General features: G+C 58.8%; 1 protein-coding gene across 1 annotated transcript in view; it reads left to right on the top strand.

Annotated features, from left to right (window-relative positions):
• Scube1 (signal peptide, CUB domain, EGF-like 1) overlaps positions 1 to 19,518 on the top strand; it is a 101,999-nt gene that overhangs the window by 25,256 nt on the left and 57,225 nt on the right. The window contains exon 4 of the mRNA XM_013025739.1: positions 16,656 to 16,790. Within this exon, the coding sequence (XP_012881193.1) occupies positions 16,656 to 16,790 (135 nt within the window). The remainder of the gene's footprint in view (positions 1 to 16,655; positions 16,791 to 19,518) is intronic.

A 19,518-nucleotide genomic window follows, 5' to 3' on the forward strand; every position in this document is an offset into this window, starting at 1 on the left:
CTGCCATGATCCCCACCATTCCCCATGGCTCATTGCCAGGGGCCTTGGCCAGAGGACTACTGGCCACTGAAGAAGCGTCCAGCATGGAGCCCTCCGGGAGGTGTGTGTTAGGGTGGCTGTGAAGGAAGGCTGAATGAGCTGCCGAATGTCCTCTCACCGCACCCCCTCCCCCCTTGGAAGTCCCAGAGGCCCCTGTCTGTGCGGTGGGGAGGCGGGGCGGGAAGGCCTGGATGTCGTTTGGTCTTCAGACCTCTGAGTCAAGAGTTTTGGCCTCTCGGAGCCACGGTTGGATTCCTCAGGGACGGAGGCCAAGGCAAAAGCCCGATCACTGTAGACAGAAGTAGTTTGGGAAGGCTTCAAGTCTGCTGCAAACCGTGAGGCTGAGGTCCGGAGGCTCTTTTTCTCGCCTGGGTGTTCACAGTTGAACTCTTTCTCGTCTAAGTCAGTGAGGCTACTTTCTTGTGGGAATGTCCTGGAGGGCGGCCAGGTCCGTCCTCTGGGGAGTGAAACCTTCTCTCTATTTGACATCTTTATTGAGGAATTCCTCAAATGTAACAGAAAATGACACCAGAGGGAATTGAGAGAAATCAAACCATGATGAGATCTCGCTCGACCCCAAATGGCTGCTTTTAGCTGTGTAATTACTTGAAATAGCAGTAGTTCTGTTTGAAAAATATTATTCCAAACTCCACGCAATCGGACAACAGAGCACTATCTGGCCTAATAGAATAAGATTTTTTTTTTCTGTCTTAAATTAAAACCAGCAGCGGGTAATTTTCCCCGTCTCCACAGGGTACGGCTCCTCTTACCCCAGAGCCATTAGTTCACTCAGCCAGATGTCTTCACCCGCCTCCGTCTTTACCTTGACTTACTAAAAAATGTGTTTCTCAAGTTGCTCACAGTTTGAATCCCGGGCTTGCCTCCCTCCTTAGCCAGGTTCAGCAGAAAAAATGATGGATTAACCAGACACCCTCTTCTCATGAGCGTGTCTTGAGTACTTACCGTTTGCCTGGGCCTTGTGCTTGGAAAGTCCATGAAGGGGGAGTCTGTGTGTTGTCAGATCCCCCCAACTTTTTTTTTGTAAGTAAGGAAACTGAGGCTGAGGGAAGAAAAATGATTGGTCACGGCCACTAAGTAGAACCAAATCCCAGTAGCCAGTAAGAAGTAGAACTAGGATGGGAGCCCAGGCCTGCGATTTTGCTGTTCAAGTGTTTGAGTCTGCTCCCCTCTTCCCCCCGCCATCCCTTCTCATCCTGTGCCTAGGACAACACCGGCTCTGGGGGGGCGGGGGGTGGCTGTGGATTCGGGGAGGAGCTCCTGTCTGAGACTGTTAGGCCCACACCCTGTCCCTGTGCATTCAGAAATCCCAGCATCGGCCAGGTCAGGCTGACGGAGGCCTGCTCCAAGATGAGGGGCCGCTACACTGCCCCAGTTCACCTTAAGGCTGCCTTCCACCTCCTGGCCAGTGTGGACGTGAGTCCTGCTAATCGTTCAAGACACAGCGCAAGCCTCCCATTGCTTGGGGGTCTTCTGGGGCCACACTGTGTGGTTCACTCTCTGTGGCCTTCTAGAGTCTCAGGCAGTATCAGGTAGGTCCTGGGTGTTTAAGTCAGTATTTGTAGACTGAGCAAATTAAAGGATTTGTCACCTGAGAAGAACTCCCAACCCGAAGGCTGGGGAAGAGAAAAAGATGAATTAGAGAGGAGCCCTCAGGAATTGTCACCACCCTAAGGGGAAGTAGGAAGCGCTCTCTTAGCACCCTCTACTTAGTAATCCACCATTTGTTTACCCAGAGATTGTATGCTTGAGCTTTGCAGAGTAGGGAAGCTCAGCGCGTCCATGCACGCGTCCATGTGCGTGAACTTGCGTGGTGAGGGCAGGCAGACGATGAACACGCGGTGCGGAATTCAGCCAAGGGAGTTCAGTCCCCTGAGCAGCACAAGTGCCCTGACAGGGATGGCTGCGGTGTGTTCCAAGGTGTCTGCCCTCAGCTAGACGGCATGAAACTGGAGACGACCTGAGGCCTGGGAGCCAAAGCCATCTGGAAGCTTCCTGGCTCATAGCTAGTGGTTGCTGTTGGCTGGTGGCCAGAATACTTGTGGATGGCTTTTCTGTTTGGTCTTTCTACACGGGCCTGTGGGAGCCTCCTCACCGCATGGGGACGGGGGCCGACAGAGCAAGCTCAAGTGTGTGAAAGTTTTACAGTCTAGCTTCAGTGGGCACATTCCCCAGCCACACAGGGTGGAGGTGGCCTGGCACCAGATGAGCAGGAGAATGGCATATCTGAAGCCAGTCCAGGCCAAGCTAGAAAGTTGTCACAAAAACAAAAGGGCTGAAGGTGTAGTTTAAATGCTTGCGTAGCATTCTGAGTTCAACCCCCAGTAGTGTGCATGCACAAGTACATACACACACACACACACACACACACACACACACACACACACACACACACAGGCACCTATGACCTTCCCCATCAGCTAGCCCTTGGGGAAAAGGCAAAGGAATCGGCCTCAGCAAGGAGGCTGAGTGCCATTTGAAGATGTAGTGGAAATCCCCTGTCCAGGAAGAAAGAGATATGCGTGTGGCCCTGAGGGGAGCAAGCGGGGGAGGGGAGGGGACAGATCTCGGGTGGGAGTGATGGAGAGGGATGGGATAGGAGCAGAAGCAGGCTGTGGAGCGCCTTCAAACTTCTAGAAGCCATGGGACATTTTAACCAGGAATCCATGTTGTTTTGATTGACATTTTGATCAAGAATTCCTGCTGCCAGAAGGGCTCAAGCAGGGACCAGGACTGTGGTCTGGGCCAGGGTGTAGACGGCTCGGTGTGGGGTGGCATCGGTGGAGGTGATGGAGACAGCAGCAGGAATCCTCCATGGCCTTCAGCATGAGGACCAGGCTGACGGCCAGGGCTCTGCCTGCAGAGTCTGCGTGGCTCTGCAGGGAGGGCGGGGGGGGGGCACGTGGCAGGAGGCCCACATGTGTGGAAGTTTGTGGAGATGCAGGACGCGAGTGATCTTGGCTGAGCTCCGTTGAGACCGGGAATGGCTGTCCAAATGGGGATGACAGATAAGTTCAGCGGACAGCTTCCAGCTGGCTTTGAAAGCCAGAGACCTGGACAGCCATTGGTTTCATGAGAGATCTCATGAACTCCCACCCTGTGCCTTGCTTTGGGTGTCCATAACTGGATGTGAACAGCGGTGCGTGGCATTGTTTCTCTGGGCTTATGCGGCCAGGCGGGGCGACGGCAGCCCTGGTTTTCTAGGGATGAGATGAGCTTCCATAAAGCACACACACACAGTGCCGGCTCCACAGCTAGGATTATCTAATTACCAGTTCTTCCTTGCACACAAGTCTGAGCATGTCTTAAAGAAAGTAGGTGAGACTCGGAGGAGGAGCCGAGCCCTGGTGAACTCGAGGCCCATGCCAGAAGCGCTTGCTCCTCGTGGGCCCAGGTGAACTGCCGCCCACAGACCTCGTGAACTGCCGCCCACAGACCTCGGGGCAGACTGGCGTGGCGTCACATGACTGCAGAGTTCCCAGCCCCATCTGTGACCTGGGACACATGGCATCCCAGATCTGTGTCTGCAGTGGGGACAGCCCGCCTGTCAGGACCCAGTGGGGGATGGAGTGCAGGTGACGCTTGAGGCTTCCAGGTGGGAAGGAGGAGGAGGAGGGTGAGGAAGGCAGCTGGGGGCTCCTGCTGTTCCTGGACAGGACGTTGTCCGGGACGCCAGATGCTCCTGGTGGGCACCGCGGAGGCCGGGGCGGGTGTGATGAAAGAGCTGGCCCGGCCCCGGCGGGGAGGACAGCTGGAGATCACGTGGTGCTCCCTTGAACCCGTCCTGAGGGCTCCAGTTGCCTCTGTTTATTTGTCTTCATACTTCCACAGCTCCAGTGCATTTCTTCGTTCAGAGAAAAATGCTGACCATTTTAATGTAAAACTAAACAGCTTTGGACAGTCATAGCCCCACTCTGTAAACACCAGTGTTTCTAAGGTAAACTGAGGAGAGTTCCGCCTCCTCCCTCGCTCGTACTCACCTCCCGCCCACCCTCCTCCCTGCCGCGGTCCATAGTCAGGTGACCTAGACACGCTGGCTTCAGGGTCTGCCGTCAGGCCTTCTTCAACTGCTGATGGGATGGTATTTGTTGGCCTGAGAAAAGGAAACTTGTTGGGAAATAGTGTGTCTTTGCAAATGAGCTTCCTTCTTGCCCCTACATAGCTGACAGCGCGGCAAGGCCCTCCGCAGAGTGTGGAGAGGGGGCCAGTTCGCACCCCAGATTCTTGCTCCTTATGGGAAGCTGGTGGTTTTCCACACTTTCAGCCCAGGGCCAGCTGACGGTGGGTTCTTGGGGCCACTAACTTGCTGGAGAACTTTCTGCTGCTTCAGACCTCCCTCTCCACGTCATGCACCACCAAGGGAGTGAGATTCTGCTAGAGGTTCGCAGATGTTGTGAGGTTCTGTCCGGATGGCAGCAGAATGCTTTTCCTTCAAGCCCAGACATGTGGTTCCTGCGCCCCAGAGGCACACAGCTCAGTGCCCCCAGGGTGGCTGCTGCTCCCACGGCATCCTGGGCCTTGGAAGCCTGGGGTCCATTTGATCTGGCCTCAGGAACAGTGACGGAGCTCGCTTCTGTGTCCTCACCCACCGAAGTAGCGACCCTGGCCACCTCTCCCCTCATCTTTCTGGGCTCTAGTCACCAGCATTAGAAACAGCTTGGGTGCCCTAGCCATCTCCTCTTGCTCTCCACTCCCCTGCGCCCACCCTGGAGTCACCCCCCCCCAGCCTCCTGTTCACCGTCCTATTTGGATGACCCCTAGGCCATGGCTGAGGGTCAGCCCTGATCCCTTTCTGGGCTTCTCTCCGGCTGGGGCTGCAAGAGGACCTACCTATTTCCTTGGGAATGCCTATTGGGCTGAGCTCTGAGCTTACTTAGCTCTTGATCCTGCAGCCTACAGAGGCGCAGGTATGGCAGAGAGCTGCCAGGCGGCTAGGTAAGGGGCAGAAGACTAGATTCTAACCATCAGGAGGACCACGATCAACCGTGGTGAGTGCACACGCCACAGCAGGACAGGGCTGGCGCGTGCCACACTGAGTGGCTCTATCTCCTAGCAGCCCCCGAGCTGGCTGTGAACCCCAGCTCTGGCCCTTCCAGTCTCTGCTCCAGACAGGGAGAACATGGCCTTGAGGAATCAGGCGTCTTGGCCTTGACTCTCGGCTCCCTTCCTAGCTGGGCATTTGTGCCAGCCCTCTACTCTCCTTCACCTTGCCAAGGGACCGGAAGGAGGTCCTGGAATGACATGGGCGGTCTGTTTGGAGGCCCTGCGGTCAGTGGGAGGCACCAGGAGTCTGCCCCCTCTGCCTGCCTCCCCCCTTGGCTGGACGCTTGCGTCTGAGGGGAAGGTTCGTTAATGGTCTCAGCTGCCTCCTGCCCCCTGGGGTGAAATCTCCCGTTGCCTGGCCAGAGCCAGCCCCACCTTTGGAAAGCTCTTGACTGGGTGGCTTCGGGAAGAAGTCCCACTCTGTCCCGGGGCAGAGAACACAAACCCATAAACAGCATCTCGCCCTTCTCCCTGGCCGTGCCTGTGCCAAGGGCTGGGTTAGACCTCTGAGGAAGAAACAAGAAGTAAGTGTCTTGTGAATCCTCTTTAAAAATACCTCACCACCAAAACGTATGACCATACCAGAGACCACGCCGTGTACCTAAAAATGGGCATTGGCAACAAATGAGGTGCCCCAGAGGCTCCAGCTGAGTCTCCCTGTGCCCAGCACTGCTGCGGGTCCCAGTGGCATAGGAGCTCAGCCTGGACAATCGCAGGGCTCGCCTGCCCGGCCCAGCTGGACGGTCCCTGCTGTTTCTAGTGGCTGTGAGCCAAGCCCATCGTTGGCCTGGTCCAGCACCCGTCCTCATCACCCACCTCGTGCCAACCCCGGGTGGCAGAAATAGAGGGCTGGCAGGGCCAAGCTGCTCCTGGGTGACCCCTCAGGTGTGGAAAGCCAGCGGTTAGATCGCTGTGGGTCCAAGGGCTTTCATAACCTTCCAGGTACTGCCTTGACTGAATACCCTGCCCCACAGGCCAGTTTACCCTCATACCCCCCCCCCAAGAGCTCATCTGCTGGCCACCAAGGTCTCAGGCTGGGGGGGGGCTCTTGAGTGGGGTCTCTGGGGCTGTGGTCAGTCGGGGAGTCTAGCTTCCCCACCCTAGGGCCCGCCTGTGATAGGTCCCCTGCCACACCAGATTGACCTTTCCTTCTGCTTGCTCCCGGCCTCTCTTCCCCATCCGAGCTCTGCTGGAAGCCCTCTCCCTGGCGGGCCCGGGCAGCCGTGTGCGAGGCCGCCCTGCAGATGACAGTTTCTGCATCCGCGTGTCCTGGCAGTATCATCTGATGGCCGTGGTGTTTGGATGCTTCCCCCATAGTCCATCAGAACTCGGTTCAGCGTTGCCACACAATTGTGTGGTAGAGACGACAGATTGTAATCGAAGTCCAGGATGTTGGGAGCCGGCGGCCAGTGGGTACCTGGTGGGAACCACCACTGCCACAACTCTGCGCCTGGCACAGCTGAGATGCCCAGGGGGAACTAACTGTACCACTGAGGCAGCACAGGCCCTGGCACGCCCACGTGGGGGGGCACCCTGGGCTCCACAGGAGTCAGGTGGGCCAGATGCTGCTTGGCCAGGGCCTGGACGGAGGCCTGTCTCTGCCCTGGGTGCCACCCATGCTTGGGGAGGAGATGAATACACAGCGTGACAGGTCTCCGGAGAAGGGCGGGTGAGAAAAGGGCCTCTAGGTCTGTGTGGACGGACACGGGGTGTGAGGGTCAGTCCAGCTCCGCAGTGAGCGAAGTGGGCATTCAGTCACCCCCCAGAATCTCCCTTCTGGCTATCTGCATGCCCCATGGAAAGGGTCACCACCACCCACGTGTCCCTGGACTCTCCACACAGAGTGCAGCTGTCCTGCGCCCGGGATGCGCGGGCGGCGGGCGGGCAGTGAGGGGTCTGATGAGGGACTGGCACAGGCCTGGATGTGTGGGCCTCACTCATAGGGTGACAGCGCCCACCCCAGAGGGCAGTGCAAGGGAGGGGGGCGCCCGGCAGGAGGGAGGAAGGGCTCTACCAGTGCAGGTCAGCCCGTAAGGGAGGCGCCCCGCCCTGCCCTCCACAGCCCGGGAAGGTGGGAGAAAATGTAGCCTGTCTCCCTGAGCAGAATTGAGGCCAGACAGAGCGGAGGGGACTCCGCCGGCCCACTTGACTGAGGTCAGGCCGGACCAGCCAGCTAGAGGACCTGTGTCAGCCCGTGTCAACACGGGGGTCACTGCAGCGCCTGGGCCCTGCGCGGTTCCGGAGCCTTTCTTAAGAGGCTGCCCTGGAGGTAATCACAGCCAGCTGGGCCTCCGCCGCTCCCTCTCCCTGCAGCAGCTCTGCTTCCACGGCCTGTTTGTTTGCTTTGCCTCTTCCCCGCTACCCCCCTCCAGTCCTCCATTCCGATCCTCATCAAAAGAAAGTTTTAAATACTCCAGTGCCTCCCACAGATGTCCGGCCAGGATCACAGACGCAGCTGTACCGTCGGCCGTGGGGTGGAGCCCAACCGTCTCCATCCTGCCCGGCAGCCACGTTCAAGTGGGGACGTGGGCAGGCGGCTGGCAACGTGAAGGCTGCCAGGTGGAAGGTACAGCCTGCACGAGGCCCCCACCGATCTGAGACCCTTCCCCACTCCAGCCACTCCTGAAACGCTGTCCTGTCAACGAGGGCTCCCCCCACACACACCCCCGCGGGCTACTGCTCACCACATGAGCGTGAACCTGCTCGTCCACTGAGCACCCAGCACCATGGCCACAGAGCCGCAGGCTAGCAGCGACTCTCTTATCATCCCACCTTCCATCTTCTCTCCACCGGCTGGCTCCCACGGGTCAGCCATGGGCACGCTATGTCCAGGCTCCCTCCTAGCCAAAGCCACAGGCTGGGTCAGGTGGGCATAGCTTTTCTCTGCCAGGTGTGATAACCTCAGGTCTTCCCTCTGGGCCCCGGGGCCGCTTCAGGCAGCGCACTCACTCAGCTGTGGAGGAAGAGCTGCTTCCCTGGCTGGTGCCTGGGGCTGTGCCTGCCCCCCCTTGCAGCCGATCCCTGTCCAGATCCGTGTGCAGCCTGGGACCTGGCTCGTCAGGCCAGGTATGCCACCCCATGCAGGCTCTGGGCCCACAGACACAATCAGGTGCCCCAGGCGCTGTCTCCCGCCCTGGGGCCAGGATGCTCAAGACACACACAGCCCCTGCTCTCAAAAACTCTGAGAAGCAATCACAGAGAACACCAGGGGCTGGAATACGCTCTGAAGAAGGCAGGGCAGGTGGATTGGTGGCCAGGGAAGCATCCCCGGAGAAGTGACTGTTCAGCGGAGGGCTGGTGTGAGGGGACAACATTGCAGGCTGGGGAACAAGCGTAAGGCCCCGAAAAGGAGATGGGGCCATTGTCTCGGGAGCAGAGGGGCACAGCTGGACTGGAGTGGGCAAGTGCAAGTGAGGCTGGCCGGCACACAGCCAGAGCTGTTCCCAGTGGCCTGGGCAGCCAGGAACGCACGTGCTTGTTTATGGTCCCATCCTGAGGTTCCACGTGGAGACGCGTGACCTGGAATGGCGGCGCTAAGGTAGATGCAGAGAGGCTGGTGGAGAGGTGGGAGCAGTGATGGAGGCCTGGGCAAATGGGGGTTGGCCAGCCATCCAGGAGAGGTGGCCTTGAACTTGGGGCTTAAGGAACAGGTGGAGCTGGCAAGGGGCATCTGCTGCAGGGGTGGAGCTGTCCTGAGACAACTTCCTGGTGCCCAGGCCGAGCGACTGAGGCTAGGTTTTGTTTTGCCCTTCCGGGGGGTGGGGGGAGGTCAAGTGAGGGGTCAGCCTGGGCCTGGTAGATGGGCCTGTCTGTTGAATATGCAGGTGTATGCACGGCTCTGGCATTGTCTGTGTTGAGGTTGGTGGAGAAGGGGGCTGGAGGTTTGGGCACACTGGCACCTAAGCAGCCGGTGAGGCTGCGGGAGCGCAGGGTCTCCCGGAGTGGCATGTGGAAGAAAATGGAGCTCAACAGGAACCTGGCCAACTGCCTTCGCCCCACCCCTACACACCGCTTGTTTCTGTGTTTGCAGTGTGGCCGGAGAAGGGTGGGTCTAGTAGCTGGAGTTCTTCATCTAGGCAGATGGAGAATGGGCAAAGGATGTGAACACATGCTTCTGTAAGGAAACTGCCAGAAGGGTCATTAACCATGTGAGAAGATGCTGCGTGTTATTAGCAGCTGGGGCCATGCACGTGAAAGCCGTGATGAGAGATTTCTTCACGACTTCATGGTAGGCCAGCGAGACAGCGCAGGAATCAGCAGTGTAGATAAAGATGGGTATGGAGGCAGGGAGCTGGGAACTCAGGCTTGGCTGGCGGGAGGGCTCAGGGGGTGTGGCCTGTGGAGCAGAGTGGGGTCGCCCCTTTAAGAGGTAGATGTATAGTTACAGTATTACATAACAATGCCATTCCTAATGCACTATCCTAAATAGCAACAACCGGAGTGTCTGTCAGCTGGCTAATAAAACGTGGTGTGTGCACTGTGGAATGCTGGGCCTAGCACAACACAGAGGACGCGTGCAGGTATCACGCCCTGGGGAAGCCAAGTGGCTGGCCACACAGGACAAAGATGCTGTACTTCTAGCTCTGTGAAACGTTCAGAGTAAGCAGATCTGCCGAGCTGTGTGCCCCTTGTAATGTAGTTTGTGTCACTGTTCCACGCCCGAGCATCCCCGGGCGCTCCCAGCAGCGTCTGACCTGGCTCAGGGCTGTTGGGGGCTGGCATGTGCTGGGCACTGTGCTAATCTCTTTGACCCCCCTCTCCAAAGAAAAAAGCACCTCTGTGTTGTTACAGAGAAGCAAATCCAGGCCGCAGGCTGTGCAGTTGCCTACCCAAGGTCATGCATCCGGTACCCCATTTGGTGTGGCTTGTAGAAGCCTGCCAGGTCCTACAGGTGGTGATTATGGGTGACACCCCCTAGACTGTCTGCAGGAGGTGTGGCTAGCAGGCTGAGTTTATCAGCAACGCCCCCCCCCTCCCACTGCCCATCCTTGGAGATGCAGCAGTGGGGAACTGGAGAGCAGAGCTGGGGTCAGAAGGCTCCTGAGGGGTGGGGCAGCCTGGAAAGTCCTGCCTGCTAGGGCAGGGCCCAGCCCCCTCCTGGGCCAGCTCAGGAGTCCACATGGGAAAACTCACCCCACCTGTACCTTTCCTCCCATCACTGGGCTTAGACCGAGATCTGCCAGAGAATCAAGATCCCCAGCACAGGGCTCAACTGATGCCCCGAGCAGGAAGCAGACCAGTCCTCAGAGACCCGTGCAGAGTTCCTGCCTGCCATGCCAGGGCTCTTGACAGCTCTGGAGAGTTCTGGATCTGGCCGAGCTCAGGCCCCAGGCTCTAAGACCCGTGTGTATTTTACCCTAAATCAAATCCATCTGGTTCTTATTTATTTACACTTAACTCATCAAATGCAATTTTGCCAGAGCCACTCGATAGCCAAGAGGCTTTTCTGCCTCAGCCGCCCTTCAGAGGGGAGCACGGGAGGCCGGGCCCCAGTGCTGGGACCAGGTGTCAGCTCCCAGTGACAGAGGTCAGGCTGAGCCTCCGCCTCTGCTCCCACCCCTGCTGGGAGCTGAGACGCGGAGCCAGCGTGAGGCCTGACACCCAGTGGGTTCCCTTCAGCCACGGAAGTACGGGTGGGGTCCGAGCAGAACACCACATCTCTGTTTCAAATCATGGAATGTTCATGGGAAACAAAGCAACCAAAGCTGGATCCAGAAGCTTTTTTTTTTAATGTTATAAATAACTGCAAACCTGGATTCTCAGTCCAAAGGAGAACAAACTGCCAGCTATTAATAAAAACAAACATTAGCACCTTGGGCCAAACAGCAGACCTCAGGAGCAAACCACAGCCCTGCCTGCAGAGGCCTGGCCTTCCCTGGGGTCGTCGGCCTCCAGTCCTCCGGCGGGGGCCTGCAGAGACACCCCTGCAAGGAGAGCCAGGTCTACCACAGTCCGTAGGGCCAGGCCCAGCACCAGCCCCGGGGGCTGGGCGGGCGCACAGAGGCTCCTGCCCACGAGGAGGGAGCCCACGAGGCAGAGATGGGCAGGAGCTGCTACTGAGGGCTGCCTGCCCTGACCCAGTACCAGGCCTGTGTGCCGGGGGCGGCTGCACACAGGCCTCCAGGGTACTGATAGTACTCAAGTGCTATGTCCTGTTGGAACTAGAGTCCTCCATGACCTCTGCCCCTTGCAGAGGGGCTCTGGAGAGGCTGGAAGAGGGGACAATACTGAGTACAAGCCAGGGCTATGTTGGAAGAGCTGGGGAGATAGAAGAATGAGTGGTAAAGAAGTCAGTGGCCTGGGTGACTGGGTGGGAGAGAGACAGAGGACAGGAGTTCGGGGACAAGATGCTCCTGGGGGGTGGGGAATAGGGCTCTCCTTTGCCCTAGGTGTTTAGGCCTTCCATGGCACTGTCTTCTGCCTGCCCCCATCCCTCCCACGCCAGCAACCATTGGCTGGTGCAGACTCCAGGAAGAGCAGGCCCCTTTGTCCCTCCCAGACCCTGTCTGTCTCCCGTTGAGGGGTCTCTAACCCCGCAAGCCAAGGCTTGGCTTCCTCTTCTGCTCCCTTTCTTGCCTGCCTGGCACCCAAAGAATTAGGGGCTCCCTCAGGTGTGGAGACACAGCTAATGGTGCATTTGTGCATGAGAGGCCTCCCCGCCTGGCACCCCGTGGGCCTTGGGGTCTGCGCTGCACCGTTCCCCGCAGCTCTGGGCCAGCTGTGAGGCCATCCTCTAGAGTCAGCCCTGCAGCTCCATCGCGTTTAGGCCATGGTCACACAGAAAGATGGACCAGCGGCTGGGTCCCCCATGCGCCCCCCCCCCAGCTCCTGGGGGAGTCTGGACTGTCTAGCGTGGAAGCGGCCTCTGGGCCCTCCCTGGCCTTGGCTCGGTGGTGCCCTCCCCGGCAACTGCTGCCCTGCTAGCCAGACTGGTGAGTGGCCAGGCAGGACCCATGTTTTCAGGAGTCCTGTGGGATCACAGGCCTCAGAGCCACACTGGAGCCTCGCTCCGCTCACCTCCTCCCCGGGCCCACTCCCCCGACAGCCACATTCCCCGGAGGTTTTCAGAGTCCTTCTCCTGCTAGAAGAGCCCGTGACGCTGCGCCGCCTCTGCCCCACCCTGCCCTGCCTCCCTGCCTTCTGAGCTGCTGCTGTTCCTCCTCCTCCTTCTTCCCCCTCCTCTTCTACCCTTGGGTTGCCGATCTCCTAGCAGCCCCCTGCCCCCATCTCCTCCAGAAAGCCTCCCATGCCTGTGTGCTGGTGTGAAGCTTTAGCCAGTGGCCCGGGCAGGGACTGAACCGGCTGTGTTCACTTGAGTGGGCCTTGGGTGTTTGTGGTCTGCTCCAGAAGTGGACAGGGGTGAGCACTGGGCTGTGCTCAGAATAGCAGAAGTGGGGCCGCTGGTGAGTGGCAGAGGAGGTGAGCAGTTGGTAGGGCTCTGCCCGGGGCCTCTCTGGGGGCATCCACCCATGCTGAGACACCCCACACAGCCACTCCCGACTGGGGTCAGCCATGAGGAGAGGCAGGCCTAACCGCACGCAGAGCAGAGACATGACAGCCAGGCCCTGTGGTCCACACAGAGGAAGAAAGGGGGAACAACTGTGTCCTGGCCTAGGGACTGGGGGGACTGGGTGCTGGGCCTGGGTGCTGCTAGCACTGGGAAGAGACACAAAGGAGGGCAAAGTCCTGGGTTTGGGAGAACAAATGCACAGCCAGGGCGGGTGTGTGAGCCTTTCCTGCGTCCGACATCTTCAGAGAGATGTGGGGCTCTGAACCAAGGAGCCCCATCCCAAGGGGTGCCATGTGCAGTTAGTAAGTGCGTGTGAACCCCAAGCCACGGCCTGATGGGTGTGAACGGAGATGTGAGTCGTGTGCCCCGCCGCTCTGCGCTCACCTCGGGGTGTGGGAGCCTGCTGTGGGTCCACGAGTGGGCAGTAAGGAGCTTATCTCCCCGTGCTCCAGAACCACTTCCCGGTTGACTGCCTGCAGTTCCTGACTTCCCGGGCTCTTCCTGGATGTGGGCCTGGCGCCGCTCATGAGCCCCCAGGCAGGGCAGAACTTGAAGGGCCTGACCGACCCTGGGTGCTGTGGAGGTACTGCTCAGGACGGGGTGTACATGGTGGGGGCTCCGCCCTCTTCTCAGGGACTGCAGTGCCCTGCTAGGCAAGCCGGTCTCCCCCGGCTGTGGAGACAGTCACCCCTCCAAGCCTGCCATCCAGCTGCCTGCTCTGCAGCCTGTTTGGGAGCAGAAGGTGTGCGTGGGCCCCGGCTTCCCATGAAGGACGCGAGCGAGGCTTGTGTTTGGACCCCATGGAGAAAGGGTGATGAGGGACACCCCCCCCTCCCGCCGACTTAATCTGGGGCTTTATCACTGGGGAGTGAGGGAAAGAAATGTTTACACGGCCTTGCATTTGTTTCAAATTATTCATCAGTGCTGGAGAGCCATTGTTCCCCGCTAGTGTAAACAGCTCTGTCCCACAGGCCCAGCCACCCGGCCAGGCCTCAGCGTCTGGCAGCTGCCCTTCGCTTCCTCGCCCTCCCTCCGTGAGGTAAGAGCGGGGCCAGGCCCCTGCTTGGTCACACATGGGTGGCATTGGGTGAAAGCATTTCTGCCCTATGATGCCGTCATGGCAGAGTCTCTCTGTCCTGTCTGTCCTACAATTGAGCCTTCACTCCTGCTGGAGAGACCCAGGCCCAGAGCAGAGTGTCAGCCATGGAAGAGAGATCATAACCGACCGCAGGGCCTCGGACCTGCCGCGTGGTCAGGTGTGTGCCAGGACCTGGGCACAGGTGCCTCTCAGGTCTTGCTGGGCCAGAGATGGGACTAATCCTAGTAGAGAAACTGAGTCACTCTCCAGGCCCTCAGGAACAGCCACGCTTGGGACTTGATAGACAGGAGCACAAGTTGACCCCCAGATTCAAGTTCATAGACAGACAGGGTTGTTCATGACGTTAGTTTGAACTTCCTTGTGGCACGGTCAGCTTAGAAGGAGGCTGCAGGCCGAGGCACTGGAGCCAGGCCTAGGGTGTCAGTCCTGCCTTACTGTGACTTTGTTCAGGCTACCTCCCCTCCCTACTCCCCTTCTCCTGAGGCGGGGTCTTGGATGGCACCAGTCAGTAGACCCATGTGCCACATAAGCTGTGGCCTGCAGTGAGCTCCCGGGGATGCTGGCTTTGTGGTGCTGAGGATGGGAACACAGGAAACCTAGCAGCCCAAGCTGGAGGAGTATGAGGGGGGGTGCGGCCACTTGCTGAACCTTGGGGTCCCTCCACAGAGGCGACCACAGGGAGCCACCAACAAGGCTGGGGAGGAAGGCTGCCCTCTCCCTGAGCTCCTGTCAGCAAGAGTCACCTTTCCATTGGAACTGTCACCACTGGTGGCTTTTGGAGTTCAGAGCCCTTCCTCCCTGCTGCAACTGCCACACGGCTGACATTTGAGCCTGCCAGAGAATAAGGCCACGCTGCGCTGTGGGCCTCAAAGGCAGCCGCGATCTCCTGGGTGGTAAAGCAGTCTGCTGGCCCTGAGCCTAAATAGGGCCCAGCTGACAGCGTTGCTGGCCAGTCAGCACAGGTCACTGTGTTCACCTCCACCTCTTCTCATCCTTTTAGTCCTAAGAATAAAAGATGTCTGTGTTCAAAAGAACCGGATGGAATTTCTCAGCAGCAAAGTGTGTGTGCCCGCGCGTGTGTGTGTGTGTGCGAACATGGAGAGGCGGGCACTGGCTGGAGGCAGCCAGTAGCTCGCATTGCCTTTGTGGTTTTATATATTTGCCTATTAAAATGACAATACAGCCATGGAACATTAAGGTTTAAGAAGCCCTTCTTTCATTAAACAAACCGACGGAGTAGGGGGTTATGACTTCAGTAATTGAAACATGCTGTTCCGTTCAGGACCAGAACTCCATAAAGACTCTTTTCAGCCAGCCACTCGCCTTTGTGCCAGCAGCCTCTGGTCAGAAGTGAGTGTCCGCCCCGAGGCCCGTCCCTCCCAGGGAGTGGGAAAGACCTCCTGGCAGTGATCCCCGGCTGTCCTGGAAGCCAGAGGTCAGGGCCTTTTCAAACGCTCCCACCCTCTGGGCTTTTGAAATCAATCTGCGGGGCCTAGGGCCTTGGGGTGGCACAGCCTGCCCGGGCGTCCAGCCTCCCCCTGGGTCTCACGTGGCTCGCTGTAAACTTGAGAAAGGAGGGAATGGCGGATTGTGGTTGGCAAGGCTGCTTGGGGAGAGGGGGAGGTAAGGGAGGGAGGGCGGGCTGCACTGTGCTTCTAGGGGAAGGGGCTCGAGTGTGGGAGTCAGTCTTCCAGGTTTGATTTCTGCCTCTGACGCTTAATGCATGTGGGACGTTGGGCGAGTGGCCTTGTGTCCCTGTCCCTCGGATTCCTCATCTAAAGATGGGCCAGTTCCTGGCTCTGGTGAGTTGAGGCAAGGACTAAAGGAGTTAAGATAAATAGCATGCTTAGACTGCTGCTGGGCACCTGGCGAGCAACCACCGTCACTGGCCCCTTCTCTGGACTGCTCTGTAGAAGGGCCACTGAGTACCACAGAGTATCTCTGAAGTGTGGCTGTAGAGTATGGCCGTGGATTGCCACTGCAGAGCACCTTCCTAGGACAGCTCCCAGAAGTGGCACTTCGCAGCACCTCCATGAAATACTGCCTTGAGTACACTGCACAATACCACTGTACAGTACAACATAGCATGGACTGGAGGTATTGCCGGAGTACCACTGCACAGTATCACCAGACAATAAACCATGGGTACTGTCACAGAGTACCACTGTGAGGTACCTCCATAACATAGGCGTGGGTACTGCTGCAGAGTACCACCGTGAGGCACCACTGTGGCATAGGCGTGGGTACTGTCACAGAGTACCACTGTGAGGCACCACTGTGGCATAGGTGTGGGTACTGTCACAGAGTACCACTGTGAGGCACCACTGTGGCATAGGTGTGGGTACTGTCACAGAGTACCACTGTGAGGTACCTCCATAACATAGGCATGGGTACTGCTGCAGAGTACCACCGTGAGGCACCACTGTGGCATAGGCGTGGGTACTGCTGCAGAGTACCACCGTGAGGCACCACTGTGGCATAGGCGTGGGTACTGTCACAGAGTACCACCGTGAGGCACCTCCATAACATAGGCGTGGGTACTGTCACAGAGTACCACCGTGAGGCCCCACTGTGGCATAGGCGTGGGTACTGCTGCAGAGTACCACCGTGAGGCACCACTGTGGCATAGGCGTGGGTACTGTCACAGAGTACCACTGTGAGGTACCTCCATAACATAGGTGTGGGTACTGTCACAGAGTACCACCGTGAGGCACCTCCATAGCATAGACCATGGGCACTGTCGTGGAGTACCACTGCACAGCACCACTCTAGCATAGACCATAGGGACTCACAGTACCACTGCACAGTACCCCTCTAGCCAAGGCTCTGGGCACTGCCAGACCGTGAGTGCTGCCGCGTTGTGCCCCCGCTGAGGCCTCTGGCACAGCCTGGAGAGAGTGTGGGCTCCGAGTGCGACTTGCCTGCTCTTTTCTCCTCTTTCCGCAGATGTGGACGAGTGTCAGGACAACAATGGCGGCTGCCAGCAGATCTGTGTGAACGCCATGGGCAGCTATGAGTGCCAGTGCCACAGTGGCTTTTTCCTCAGTGACAATCAGCACACCTGCATCCATCGCTCCAACGGTGAGTGCTGCCGGGCTCGTGCTCCGTCTCCACGCGTGTAGGTGTTGGGGCCGGAGATTCAGGGTGACCTGAGAGGCTGCTTTGTGCTTCTGGCATTGGTCTGCATGGAAATCCTTCTAGTTCCTTCCCTCTGCCAGCTGCCTGGGGCTGTGTTGTTTCTCCTGTGACTATGTGGAGAAGAGGCGGGGTGACTTGGGGCCTGGCTGTGGCCAGGAAAGGTGGGCTCTTGCCAGCCCAGAGTGCTTTGGTTGGGAGCCTGCTGCCCTCTGGAGGCCAGGTAGGATTGCCTCCTCGGGGAGGAGAAGAGGGGTGAGGAAGGCTCCTGCCTAGCTGCAGAACTGCAGCTGGGTGAACTGGGGCAGACCCAGGCCTTTGGCGCCCGGCAGCCCGGTGGGTGAGGGCATTGGTGTTGGCGCATGACACCCAGATCCTGAGGCCTGGGCTGATGGAAGCAGGGCCGGCCCCTTGCTCCGTGGGACACGAGGGCTGAGCGCATGCTCCTGGGCACGCACTCGCTCGGGGCAGAGCACCCAGACGCCCGCCACCTCACACAAGCGGCCCGGGCAGGCAGGAACTCACTTTGCTCCCACTTATGGTGCCCTTGAGTAGAGCTGCCCAGGGTGGAGGCAGATGGCTTGAAGGAGGACCAGGAGCCCTGGGTGTGTCCTACACAGCGTGGAGTGGAAGGTGCTCCTGCCGGGGGACCCTGGCTTCTCACAGCGAGAAGGGTTTGCAGGCCTGTGGATCGCAGGCTGCATTGCAAGCCGCTTCCCCAGCCCAGGTGTGAGCATGGTTTCCCTGCAGCAGGCCTGCAGAGGGGGCAGCCTCGGCTGAAAGGAGGCTGTGCAGGAGAGAGGTCAGCAGAGGATGAGGGCCACTTGTCAGCGTGTGTGTGTGTGTGTGTGTGTGTGTGTGTGTGTGTGTGTGTGTGGTGGTTTGGCCTCTCGGTGCTGGCGGGGTGAGGAGGTTGCAAACCTTGTCATTGGCCATGAGAGACGGGGGGGGGGCAGCGTGGTGAGGGTGACAAGCTCCCACCAGAGCACCGGCCTGAGCACCAGCACAGACCGCTCCCCCGAATCTGGAGCCCCACAGGTTAGGGGAGCAGCACCAGGCTGGGGCCCATTGTGGGGCGTCCTCTCCACAGGTGCTCAGGCATGCGGGGAACAGCGCTGTGGTGAAAGGCCTCTACAGGGAAACCATGTGCGCGCCGTTACTGAGTTATGAGAAAGAGCCGTCTGGAAGTGTGAAAGTATGGAGGCAGTGCAGGGGAGGAATGCATGCAAAGGCCAGGAGGAGGGGCAGGGTCCCGGAGGGAAAAGGGGAGGATCTCCAGAGACACCTGGGCACTTCCGGGGCTGGGCGTGGAAGCATTGTACGCTGCTGGTATTTGGTAGGACACCAGGCCTGTGGCTCTCCCTTCCCAAAGACCTCCAATGAGCAGATTCTGATTTTTCAGTGAAACCAACCATCTAGATTTCACCCAAAGGCAGATGTTAGAGCCGCAACTCGCTCTGTGCTCACCACTGAAATTCCCTTCTCCTGTGAGGACTTATGAGTGGGTGGGTCTCTCTCTTTGTGAATCTCGTCAGCAGAGCCAACCTAAGAACAAACAGACCTTGCTGGACCTCTCTCTCGGGGGAAGCAGCAGTCCTGCCAGGATTTATGAAGGCTGTAAGGAAAATCCAGAGAGCGGGATGAGTGTGCAGGGCACGGCCAACGGCTGGCAGTGCCCAGGCAGGACAGGGCCTGGGGCCTGGAAGGTTGCCTTCCTCGTCGAGCCTCCTCCCGTGGTTGTGACAATTGCTCGCTCTAACTGTCCACCATGATGGTGACTGTTTATGGCTGAACTTGAGAGCCTGCCTATGGTGCCAGGACTGAATGTTTTTGCACCCAGTGACCTCTGATTATGTGATTCCTGGACGCTCCTGTGGGTGGACCCAGAATCCTTTGGCAAGTTGGTCTCTCTTCTGAATGGAAGGAAACACCCAGAGTACATGGGAGGAGTCAGCTAGGGTCGGTCCGGGCTCCTGGCTGAGAAACAAGGCCCCGCAGGCTGGGCCCTTCATCGTGTCCTGGCTTCCAAAGTGCCAGCCCAAACCCTGGCCCCAGATGTGTGCATCTGGGGCCAGGCGGGGGTTGGGAGAGCTGGACTCTTGGCCCCAGCTCTCCCTGTAGCCTCCACAGTTACTCCTGCCATGTCAGAAGGACCGGGTCACCCTGCCTGGGCCACGGGAGGTCAGCCAAGTGCAGTCCCTGCCCCGCAGGGAGCCTCAGAGGTAGGTAGCTTCTTCAGATCTTTGGAAATTACGTTTGATGTGGAGACGCACCCAGGCTGCTCCCATCCGTAATGGGGTGGGCGGGGACCCGCAGCCGTAGAGCTCTGGCCAGGCCCTCTGCAAAGCGCTTCCTCGCGTGACCTCAGGGCCGTCACAGCCCGCTCTTGCCTCATGCTCAGCCCCTGGCCCAGCAGGTTCCGAGAGCCCCTCCTCTGGCACTCAGCCCCTAGAGCCAGTCCTGGCCAAGCCCCAGCACCAGCCCCTGCTGCACAGCCCGCCTGGCCACAAGCCTGGCCACCCAGAGGCCAGCAGCCCCTTCAGGGCTCGCTCCCTCTCCCATATCTGCTCCTTCTGTCTTTTTTTTTTTTTGTCGGTCATGGGGCTTGAACTCTGGGCCTGGGCGCTGTCCCTCAGCTCTTCAGCTCAAGGCGAGCACTCTACCACTTGAGCTA

This window comes from Dipodomys ordii, unplaced genomic scaffold (assembly GCF_000151885.1).
Source record: "Dipodomys ordii isolate 6190 unplaced genomic scaffold, Dord_2.0 Scaffold87, whole genome shotgun sequence".
Lineage (NCBI taxonomy): Eukaryota > Metazoa > Chordata > Mammalia > Rodentia > Heteromyidae > Dipodomys > Dipodomys ordii.